This window comes from Eschrichtius robustus, chromosome 13 (genome assembly GCF_028021215.1).
Source record: "Eschrichtius robustus isolate mEscRob2 chromosome 13, mEscRob2.pri, whole genome shotgun sequence".
NCBI lineage: Eukaryota > Metazoa > Chordata > Mammalia > Artiodactyla > Eschrichtiidae > Eschrichtius > Eschrichtius robustus.
This window is the reverse complement of record NC_090836.1, coordinates 15,385,577-15,398,055: the sequence shown is the minus strand read 5'-3', so window position 1 is coordinate 15,398,055 and position 12,479 is coordinate 15,385,577. Positions and strand designations below refer to the sequence as shown.

At 34.5% G+C, this 12,479-nt stretch overlaps 1 protein-coding gene across 3 annotated transcripts in view; it reads right to left on the bottom strand.

The window, feature by feature from the left end:
- PIK3C2G (phosphatidylinositol-4-phosphate 3-kinase catalytic subunit type 2 gamma) overlaps positions 1-12,479 on the bottom strand; it is a 346,938-nt gene that overhangs the window by 227,398 nt on the left and 107,061 nt on the right. For all 3 annotated transcript variants that reach the window (XM_068560099.1, XM_068560101.1, XM_068560102.1), the window contains one exon: positions 1,555-1,648. In XM_068560099.1, the coding sequence (XP_068416200.1) occupies positions 1,555-1,648 (94 nt within the window). The remainder of the gene's footprint in view (positions 1-1,554; positions 1,649-12,479) is intronic.

The following is a 12,479-nucleotide window of genomic DNA, read 5'->3' as shown; positions in this document are numbered from 1 at the left end:
GTCTTCTGCCAGCGTTCAGTAGGTGTTCTCTAGGAGTTGTTCCACATGTAGATGTATTTCTGATGTATTTGTGGGGAGGAAGGTGATCTCTACGTCTTACTCATCTGCCATCTTGAAGGTCTCTCATGCTTGGAAAGTTTTAAAGTCAGGGTGGAGCACCGAAGTATAAGGGCAAACCCCACAATGAATGTTTTGAAAATTCTTCCCAACTTTCATTTATTTTCCAGTCACATTATAGATTTTCTTCCATCTCACATGCATTTATAATCATCATTTTTAATTAGGGAATAGTTGCAATGTTACTTATCTTTACCTCTGTGTATTTGCTATGTTGGATCCTGTGTGCACCTTGTCTACGAATTTGCATTTACAGGCATATGGCTCTCAGCGACATTCCTGGTGCCAACTGTTATTGATTCAGATTGGGGTTTTTAAATGGATTTAATCTATATAAACTTTTGTAAAAACTTACTTTTTTGAGTTGGGTTAGATATAGCAGGTTGCCCATATTCATGAGGCATGAGATGAATGGTGTTCCTGCAAGTTGCATTAATCTTCATTTTCACTACACTATCCTGGCAAGCCTAGGGAAGTCACAACTATAAGGAGTGGTAGAAGCAACTGTATGGTATATATATTTCTAAACCAGCTCTCTCTTTAGGAGGCCTTTAGAGAAGTGCATATTCTGTTTGTAAAGTAACATGGTATTCAAGTCTATTCATAGAAGCTCCCCACTTCAGTCTTAGGGTCTCCTGTCTTAAATTCAAAACCTGAGGCACCTGGCATTTAAAATAGCTTGTAACTACAACCTGACATTTCAGATAAGAAAATACCTGTGTTAAAAGCAAGACAAAAGAGAAACATAAAGACCACTATTTTAGACCTATTCAGCATTCAGTATACAGTTAACTTAGAAAAAAAATCATTGCTTATATTTTGGATATTCAATCATATATCAATACATGACCATTTGTGTAATTGTTTATATTTCAACATATTTAGACTAAATCAATCCTTGATCATATTTCTAGATAAATTTATATTATTTTCCAAAATTACTCCAATATTGTGATATTTGATGTCATGAAAGTGTACTATCTGGCAGCAGAATTTGGTTATTAGAAATTACTTTTATAAAATCTGTAATTAATATTAGAATATGGGAAAAGCAAGAAAAATATTATGAGCAGATGCCTAGTAAATGACTATTTTCTACATAATATTTATTTGGTTAATTTTTTATTGTTTTATATATACAGTTGGATACAAATATTTTATCACAAGCATTTCTATTTTTTTCTAATTAATAAGTGAAGCCGTTTTCTAAAAATTTTCCCTTTTGGTGTTTATATACCTTTTTTGTAACTGTAACCAATTTTGGCTAGAGAATGTCTGCTGTACCCATATTGACATATGATCTATAATTTTTTAGCCCCCTGGCTGGCCAAATTGCAATTATCACTTTTATGTAGTCTATTGTTGATTCACTGGGAACTGTTTTAGAGAATTATTGGTTAAAATCCTGGAATCCCTTGGCAACTCTGCTGTTCTTACCTGAACTAGCTGTGGGAGATATTCCAGTAGTTCATCATTCAAGAGGTTGTCTAACTGTTGAACTGCCACTTTACGAATTTCTTGATCTGGAAAACTAATACAAAGTAAATATATCTACTAAGCTGTTAACAGTATAAAATAATGCATGAGAAATATCAAGAAAACAGAGAATTAATTTCACCCCCAATGCGTTAGATAAAATAATCTCACAATCTATTAAGATGTTCATTAGCACCAAATAATCATTCTTTTTTCATATTCTGTACTCTCCTATGAACTGCAGTAGAAAGTTGTTTTGACTTTCAGATCCCTGCCAGCTTTCCTGCCTATAAAATGTGGATTATAGAATATAAAAGATATTTTCTAAAACATATGAAAATCTTTGCTTTTTAGCCATGTATTTATGAAAACCAGAAATCTAAAGTATCTTACAATAAATAAGCACAAATAACTTAATACAGCTAAATCTTACTAGACGGTTAAGTTCTTGAGGGTAACTATGCCTTACTCATTTTTGGACTGCAAATGCCTGTTGTAAGATTTAGCACAAATCAGACACAATAAAAGTTTGTTACTGAACTAAATTTAGTTAGCATTTGAAACCCTGTAGTTGCTCTTCATATTGGCAGGTTTCTCCTCTGTGGGTACATAGGGTTGACTGTACTACACCATTTTAAATAAGGGACTTAAGCTTCTGCATTTTGGTATCCGCAGGGGTCCTGGAACTAATCTCCTGAGGATACTGAGGGACGACTGTGCTCCTCCGATGGGCTCCTCCGATTACCATTCTCTTGCTCCATCAGTAGAATTAGATTCAATTATCTCTAGCTCCTGGGAAGTGCCTAGATATAACTTTGACACCATACTTAGATGTAGATTAGTAGATATAACAAGGGTATTGATAAAAGCAATTAATTTTAAACAAGTCTTAAAAAATTAGTATGTATAATTTAAAACTTGAAGGAAACTTTTTATAGTAATTCACATAAAAACAAAGACATGAATGAACAAAACCCCCAAATCCTTTTGTATGGGAACAAACAAAATGCTTTTCAACCACTCAGGTGAGAGCTCTAAAGACTGGCTCTCAATACTGTGGAGGTCAGAAAACTTTAAAGTCTCCAATGCCTAGTCTCTTTTCAACATGTCAGGTTACTGAAGGGTGAAATGAATACTATGCAGCTACAGTGTAAAGGAAAAAATGGCATTACTCAGTATCTCCCAACTGTCCTTTATAGCAGTTTGAAATGCACTGCTTAAACAGGTTACATATTTTTTCTTCATTTAAACTGAGCATTTTAATTGCAACAAGAATTTCACTTCCAAGGTTAGTCATCCAAAACCCTTATTTCTGACCTGCAAATACTTTTCCAGTAATTTTCTCCCTATGAACATTCTAACAATAAGACCTAGTGAGAATGTAGTCCAGGCACATCTCAAGAAGTACCGCTAAGGTCAGAAGATCTTAGCATAGCATCAAGCACAGATGGAGAGTAGAAATGGTGTAATAAAAATGCAAAGCTGGAAGAAGGTCAGCTTGTTTTAGCACACTAAGACTTTATTTTCTCCTAACGAAATGTGATTGACTAATTTATTATTCTCAATTACTAAACCATTTGTCTGTGGCTTGTAGATGTCAAGGTCAGTTTGAGGACAGTTTGAAGTCTTAGAGGGAATAGTTAGTTGGTATATTTTGTTGCCTCAGCGATGACTTAGGTCCGATACTAGTCATCCATGCTTTCCTGTGTGCCTGTTTTATCTTATTGATGTGAATGACAACAAAGAAGGAAAAACAGAAAACAAACATCACAACAAAACAAAAACCTTTGGTGAACACTATACTGGTAATTATGTACTTATTTCCAAACACTAGAAGGTAAACACTCTGAAAGCAGAAAAATTTTGCCTGTTTCATTCATGTGTGTGTCCCCATTGCCTCTAGATTGGTGGACACTCTCCACATATTTGAGAAATGTCTAAGCTGAATTAATTATCATTCCACCTAAAACATCTCTACTATCAGACTTCTGTCTTGCAGTCTGTGTTATCACCTTTCTCCAGTCATGCAGGCCTGAAATTTTAATGGTTATATTTTCTCCCTCTTTGCCCTCTTCATTTAATTCTTCCCCCTTTCCATCTGGTGAAATTCTATTCATCCTTAAAGTCAAAGCTCAAGCATCAGTTTACCGGTGAAGCTGTCCCAGCCACTTTATAGCCCCCTGTTGAGTTCATCACACCCTTCTTTATGGGATTCTATACGCATGGTTGAGGATAGGCTCAATCATTTATATCCCTAGTCCAAGCATAACTGAATATATTTGTGGAATTCCTAGTAGTCTCTTATCTTTATATGTCATCAGTTGCCAAGTTCTGTTGATTTTTCTATCCCAATGGCTCTAGCATCTACACTTGTTTCAATTTCTTCTGCAACTGTCTATGCCAGGCCATAATTATCTGATGCTGGTATTAGCATTTTTCATAGGAATACCTTATAAAATTTCCTGAATTATTTTGTAAGTTCATTTCTCATAAACCATTAAATGGTTTTCTATTTTCAAATGACCTCTCAGGCCCATACTATTCATTTCGATATTCAAGGCTGGCTGAACACTCCAGATTTTTCTACTACTGTAATACTGAATAAACTGCTCTGGCTTATTGTATGTTATTTTTATTTTGAAAATGCTATGCTCATTCTCACCTTTGTGAGCACTGTAACCTCTGCTTGGAACACGCTCCCTTCTCTTCTTAAAGTTTTAGTCCTCCTTCAAAATGTGGATCAAATCCCCTTGAAGGCCACTACGCCAATCTTTAGTAATCACTTCTCTGAACTCCAAGGGGCTTGAGTGGTTAAATCCACTGGGCAATTAGGATATGCTAGTGTATATTAGGATTTATCATTTTATATATATGTATCTTCATTCCTCAGCTAGTGAATATATAAACTGAAGATAAAGATTGTTCTAGATTCTTGTTTTTATTTCTAGAATTTAGCACCATGCTCCATACATGTTGAGTGATTAATAAAAATGCATTGGCCATGAAGATAAAAATGAAGAAAATCATACTATGGAGCCCATCTTATTTCTTGTGCTCTGAGATAATTTACATTGGTAGCAATAGGCTTAATTCCACAAACACCACTCATACAAATTCCAGATTTTTTTTTTCCTCTCAGTCAAACAGTAAGAGAAAAACAAATCTGAAGGTAATGGAAAAGAAGGGTTTATTTTCTTTTTTTTCAGGCTCCTCAGGAACAGGAGAACAAAACACTAGTAATATCTGTATAGTATAGTCCAAAAGGAAAATTATGTATTGTATTAACATGTGCAAATGCTGGGAAGAATGTTTTTGCACCTTCACAGAAAGGAATGTCTCTTTTTATTCATCACTGTTACGTGAAGTTCAGGAAGAAATTGGAAGAGAAATTGCCTAGAAATGAACCACAAGACATCTTGAGATGTGACTAAGGCCTAACGACATTAAAACATATCCAAATATAACTTGAATTTGACTATTTTAGGAAGAGTTGGCCACATTAAAAGAGATGCTGGCAGTGTTGGTGAAGTTCCTGGGAAATGGGCTCTTTCATATATTGCTGGCAATATACGGGAACATGTATTTGAAAAGAATCTTTAAAATGTGCTTACTCCTGGACATAGCAATTCTACTTTGGGAATTTTTCCTAAGAAAATAATCAAAGGTGTGTGTGAGGATATATGTATGCAAATAAAATTGGAAATAATATAAATATCTAAAAATAAGCAGTTAAGTTAAATGTGCTATGACCATATGATAAAATACATGCTGTCATTAAAATATTAAAATAATATTTAATAATATGAGAATATGATGAAAAAATTGTGCAATTTGTGCAGTATAATACCATTTAGAAAAATGTGTGCATTTTTCCATATGCTTAACAAAAAAGATGGAAAAGGAAGGATCAAAATATGAATACAAAATTTCTGGATGGAAATGTCATGGATGACTTTAGTTTTCTTTTTTATGCTTAGTTTTTCAAGTTTTCTATATGAAAGTTCTATTGGTTACTAAAAAAATAATAATTTTTAAAGTAAGTCTCATTCAATTAACTATGAAAATATATTAATAATTGCACATATATTACCACTACAAAAAAGATCCAAATCATATGTCCTTTTAAGAGTGCACATTGTTGAGTAAAAGAACAAGCCTCATATCTTGTAGTTGATTGAGAATATTCTTTTAACATGATAGGCCCAAATAGGGATCTCTGCCTCTGAAGAATTTATGCTTAATACCTTTTCAGGGCCATGAACTTAGCCACAGATCAATGGACAAACATGTTCCACAAATCCTGGCATTTCTTTCCTGTTATGTTGTCTAAAACTATGTAAACATTCTTTGGGGATATAGTTGTTGGCATTTCATGCTCAGTAACTCACTCCTCAATGACGTGAGGGCTACCCATATTAGTTCTCTGACTGTGGTGTGATATTTACACACTGAAATGTCATATGTATCAGAAGAAATGCAACCTATTTTGAATTTTCCACAAGCCAGGTTGCTGTACTTTCCAATGACCTGATTTGCTTGAAAAATAAGTATAATTTTTGCTGATAATAAACCAGAGCCACTCTCTAGTGACCCTGTTAACCTTGGGATTACTAATTACTGTAGGCATGGACATAACACCTTGAGTCTGGGGAATAAACAAAAGTCTCGTTAGAAGATTCATCAGGCTTATGTCAATTAGGTCCTTGTTTACATTTATAAGAAATTTCCTTATAATCAATAAGAAAACAGATAATCTAAAATGTAATATATGGAGATCTGTTTTGAGATATTAAAAGGATACAAGATCAGTAAAATTCCATTACTTGTTGGGGAGGAGATTATGTAAGGTGAAACATATTTTCATTTATTATGAAATTTTAAAAAATTAGGCATAACAAGAGTCCAGTGAAATAATCACTTATTTAAGGTTATTCATAATTTGTTAAATGTCCATTTAAGTAACTTTATGCTATCTAATTTAGTTTCCCAAGCATCTCTGAATAGAGGAGCAAAAAACAATTATGGTCAAAAGCAAAAACATCAAGACTGGCTTACTATTCAGTTTTATATGAGTTTTGTGAGCAGTGATTCTATATATTCAGGGTTTAGTTGCTTCCGAATTGAGCTAACAATTGCATCTCTGGGATTTCTAAAAGGACAAGATACCATAGCTAAGGTAAATATAACTGGGTATGGCAATTGTTAAGGAATTACCTAAAAATAGCTTACTGTCCAATGAGGACATTTGGACACAAAGAAAAAACACTCCTTGAAGACTGACTGTAAAAGTTGATAGAATCTAAGACGTGGCAAAAACCTTCAAAATGTGAAAAAATTAAGTAAAATTAAAACAACTTCAAGATAAATATTTTTCAAAGAAACTTCAGTGAAATATCAACTCTATATTTTGCCAACAATGTAGGGTAAACACAAAGTTTAAAGTCAAGCAGAGAAATAAGTTGGAATTGAATCTTTACATGGGCAGGAAACGAAGAGTATCAAGTATTTAGGTAATTTTTTGGCTCAAGGTAGAAGCAGAAACTGACCTGTGGTTAGAATTTGCTGTACAATAAAAGTTCTCCAATTCATTTTTTGGTATCTGGACCCTTTTACACTCTTAAAAATTATGGAAGATTCCAAAGAGTTTTTGTTTATGTGAGTTATGTCATCAACAATAACCAATTAGAAATAAAACCAGGACATTTAAGAAATATTTATCGATTCATTTTATATGACATTAATAAACCCATTACTGGCTAACATGAACATTATGTTTCTATGAAATATGTCTATATTTTCACAAAGAAAAAATTTAGTGAGAAGAATGATCTTGTTTAACATTTTTGTCTCTAATGTCTGGCTTAATGGAAGACAGCTGAATTCTCTATCTGCTTCAGCGTTAACTTTGTTGCAATATCGCATGTCATGTAGTCTCTGGAAAATCCCACTCTACACTCATGAGTGAATGAGTGTGACAAAGAGAAATGACATCTTAGAATTATTATGGAAATAATTTCGATCTTGTGACATCGCTGTAAACATCCTTAGGACTATAGACATCACTTTGAAAACTCTGGATATACAACATAGTTTTGGCATGTGTTATTGTAGTGGGGCCATAAGTCAAGGAATCAGCACTTGTGCCCTGTTTCTAAGACAGCAGCACATCAACCTATGTCTTCCCTGAATGAAAAATTGGCTTTGCAGTCATCTGACTTGGGAATTGTCATTCCTCCTCTTTTCCCTCAAACATTTATAATTTCTCTCATCTCAGAGGGCTATAGGAATATCACAAAGGATTCAGACAAGCTTCAACAGGACCAGTGGAATTGTGAAGTGAAATTTCAACAGAAAAATACATCTTTCAACTTTTTCCATTTGACTTGTTATTTTGTCATTTCTACTTCTTTCTTATCTTCTTTCTTTTTCTCTTTTGTTCTTCTTTCTCTAGTTTGAAAAACGATATAGGGTCAATACCTTACTCAAAGAACTTTTGAAGTGACGGGTGAAAGCCAAATGCAATGTAACAAATGACCTTAAAAAAAAGCAGCTTGGAGTAAACTGAAAAGCAAAGAAATCTGAGGTCAAATTTAAGTGTAACAGCAATGTCAGACTTCTGAAAACACTAAGAATTCAGGCAGAATGCCATGAGGCTATTCACAGTTAAAAGCCCCAATGTCAGGTTAGAATTAGAAAACCATCAGAAGTACAGAACTGTTTTTCCAACAGGTTTTGAGTCTGATGACACACTCGGCATCAACTTGGAAGAAAAATGTCAATATGAATATCTTTGCTATTTTTCAAAAAACAATCAGACGTGACAGAAGAAATTTTTTTCTGGGAAAAATGGTGAATAAGGCTTCTTTAAGATGATCGTAAACTTCTATCTACTGAATGTTTCATGTTCCTTCAAAAATTTTCACATGATTACAAAATATTAGAATTCAAGGAAACTTGGAGACCTGGTTCAACCTCGTGATTGTACAGATGAAGAAACTGAAACTCAAGAGAGTTTGAGCTGTTTTCTTAAGGTCATTCATGGTGACACTGCAACTAGACTCCAAATATCCAGAATACTAGGTCAGTTTTTCTAGCAAGGCCTTCTAATCTTTTGACTAGATATTATCATATATGCTTATATGATATGCAAAAGACTAATTTGGGTGTATTTTTAATTTTATTTCATTCTAAGTGGATCAAAGAGACATATAATAGTGAGCAGTGTAATTTGTCTGTTTGGATCGGGGCATTGATCCAGTCATGAACCAAAAGGAATAAGAATGAATCATAGGCCCAAAGGGACAATAGGAACTGTACAGACATTTCCTGATGGATAGTCTATGGTCTTATGCATGGATATTGGGAATTATCTATATAGTCATGGTATTAATTAAAATTATTATTTAAAATTAAAGAATAGTTATTGATTTTGTTCCTCTTTATGATTGCATTTTGATTTTACTTATAGACAAGCTTAGAAAGGTCCTATCTTAAGCAAGTGGTGTATTGAAAGCACAATGGAGAGATTTTGTGTTTGGATGCATTAGACGTTACATGCAAAAGCAGCATGATGTTAAGAAAAAAAATAGGGATTTTGAATCTAAATATAAAGGTTCTTCTTATCTTATGTCCTCTCTCTCTAAACAAATTTATCTGCACCCTTAACTTAATTCCCATTCTTCTCTGGATGATTTCCAGATCGGGGTCTCTAGCTTAGATATCTTTGTTGAACCACCACCAGTCATCTCAAGCACACCTCAAAGCCAACATACAAAGCCTGAACTGCAGGGTTCTTGTTCTTCTATAATCTATTTGTCACCCAGCATGCCCCATCTTAGGGAATGCTTCTATTATCCTCCTACTTACATAAGACAGAAACCTAAAAGTAATCCTTGACACCTCTCTTTTTCACTACTCCTCCCCATTCAATCCTGTCATTTTTACTTCTAAATGTTCTGATTCTCTTCTCTTTTATTATGTCACCACCACCACCTTCTAAGGCTGACTTGCCATTCTCAGACACCTGGACTACTTCTATAGCTTCCTAGCTCATCTTCTCTCATCTACTTTTGCTTCCCTCACCAAATCCATGCTTCACTCAGAAACCAGAGGAATCTTTGAAAGATGAAGATCAATTCAAAATATTCTCTCACTGAGAATCATTTATAGCCTTCCTGTTGCTATCAGAATAAAGACCAAGTTGCTTAACATGGTCCTGTTTAGAAGACCTTAACATGATCTTCTAGTTCCATCTGAACATATCTGTTCATCTTATATCACACACTCCTTCCCTGGATTCCAGGCACACTGGCTCTCTTCCCGTTTCTTAAACACAGTTTCCGCATTTCATAGATTCCCTCTTCCCAGGAAGCTCTTCTCTTACTCTCCTTTTTCACCAATTCATTCCCACTCATCTTTGATCTGAAATCAAACATAACTTCCTCAGGGAAGAATTTTCCCACTCTGGAGAAAAGATTTGGTTCCTTTATGTTATCACGGAACCATGTGCTTTTCACTCAGAGCTGTTATAACACCTGTTATTTTACATTTATAATTCGGTAGTGGCCTATTTCTCCCCACCTCCAGTAGACTGCAACTCCATAAAGGCAAGATTATGTATCTTTTTGCTTAATATGCTTGCTTCAGGGCCAAGCATAAGTAGGCCATCAATAAGTACATATTGAGTGAATGAGTAGACAAATTGGGTTATTTCCTCTCTCTTTTTCACTCTCCTCTGAAATGTTTCTCAAATCTGTTCTGTAAATTTCTAATGATGCCTTGATCAGGCCCAGACCATTTTTCAAGTAGACTATTTCAATACTTGCATCTATCTAATATCCTTGCTCTTATTCTATTCTTTTTTCAGTCCACCCTTCACAATAATTCACAGAATTATCCCTGTATAAAATAAATCTGATTGTATCACTCCCATTCTTAAAATTCCATGGGCTGCAGTAAAGTTAGTTCCTAGTAATTACCTGACTCATGAGGCCCAAATGACCTAAACTGAACCACTCTTTTCAACCTTGTCTCCCAGTACAATTCCCTTCTAATATTATATTAAATTACTATTCTCTGAACCTCCATAACTGTGACCATGTTAGTCTTTCTTCCTGGAATGCCATTTTCTCTCTTCTCCGTTCAGGAAATTCCTATGAATGTTTCAACTCAGAATTTAATTCCTTTGTGAAGCTTTTCTTACCTTCCCTGAGAGAATTTGCCTCTCTCTTCCTTGGGGGCATACAGCACTTAATACTTTGATTATAGTATAGAGTATATTGTGTGATCTTCAGTTTGAGTCTTTCCCTCTAAACTGTTTTAGAGACAGTCATTATGAGCTATTCGGCTTCTTTGATTCATTGCATGCCAATTTCCATGTACACATATTTTTGCTCAATAAATAAATAGAAAGGATACACCATCATCCATCACTTGATTACTTAGTCAGATGTGGAAGTTATAACTGTCTACCTTTTCCATATTCTATTCTGCCTGCTTACAATGCTAGTTAAGAATGCATTTTAGCGTACATTAATTAATCTCTACAATAAAGAATATAGTGGTTTAGTGCAAACATTTTTGTGGAACATTTTTCTAAGGAAACTGATTTTGAAAGCTAAGGCACTGCCTATTAAGTATTGCTCTTTTTCCTGCAAAACAATAATTTCACATCACGTAGGATGGCAAGTTCTGGTACCTTGTCAAATTTTTATTTAAGCTTCTGATGTAATCCTCTGATGCCAATTTAGAGTTACTATTTTTAAATGAATACTTCCCTTGAACTGCCTTCTAATTCCTTGGGTAATTTCTGCTTATTATTAGTACTTGAATAGTTGCACCTGGGCACCAGGGTTCAAGAAAACAGCAACCATCTGCCAAGAACTACAGACCTTAGTTAGCCCTTGGTCTCTGGTATTCTGACAGTACTGCCTTCTCTAATGGAAGTATCAGTACCTGGTGAACACACTGCTAACACTCAGTCATGGAAATATTAACACCCTATGGCCCACACGAGCTAAATCAAATCTCAACATGTCTCTTGCTAAAAATAAGCCAAAAGGAGGTGGTGAACCTTCAAACAGGATTAAGTAATCAACAATAGTAAAAATTATCCAAGCTAGAAATGGAGCACACCAGTTCTCAGGAGGTTAAGCCATCGAAAAAATAAGACTATTCAAGGGAGAAAAAATACAGACCTCTGAAGAACTCACCCTGACAACTCACTTAACAAGCACAAACTGTTTGTTCTCAGAGAAGTCAGCTTTTGAATTTAGAGAAGTTGAAAGGTTCATTTCTGGAAACAGCTTGTCCTCAAGTTTTTTAATAGTTCAGTTAAACTGAGAGTGGGAGTCATAGGATAAGTACAGTGGAAATACTCCAACCTTTTCAGTGACCTGTTTTGATGCATGATAAGGAACTGTTCAATGTGCAAATAAATCCAGTTTCTACTAAGTTCCCTGAATGACACTTAATAAACAGCACTCTACTTTGAAACCAGTCCCTATAACCTCTAAAAATCTGGTTATTCAGAAAAAAAGAAATTACACAGTGAAGTAGAAACATCCAAGCATAAGACGGTAAGTACTGCTATTTACTATAATCAAACTACTTTAGGATAGTTTTATTTACATATTTAGTATGTAAACAAATAGTATGTATTTATGTAGGAAGGCTGTAAGTCAATAGTGTTAAGATTGCAAGCTCCAAATCTCTGGATTTAACTCTAGCTCCTTAACTTACTAAATGTCAGTTGGGCAACTTAACCCCAGTAAGCCTCAGTTTCCTCAATGGTAAAATTGGAATAATAATAGCATTTGCCTTAAGGTTATTGTAGATAATAAAATAAGGTAGTATTAAGGAGCACTAAGTAAAAATCTGATCTTTAT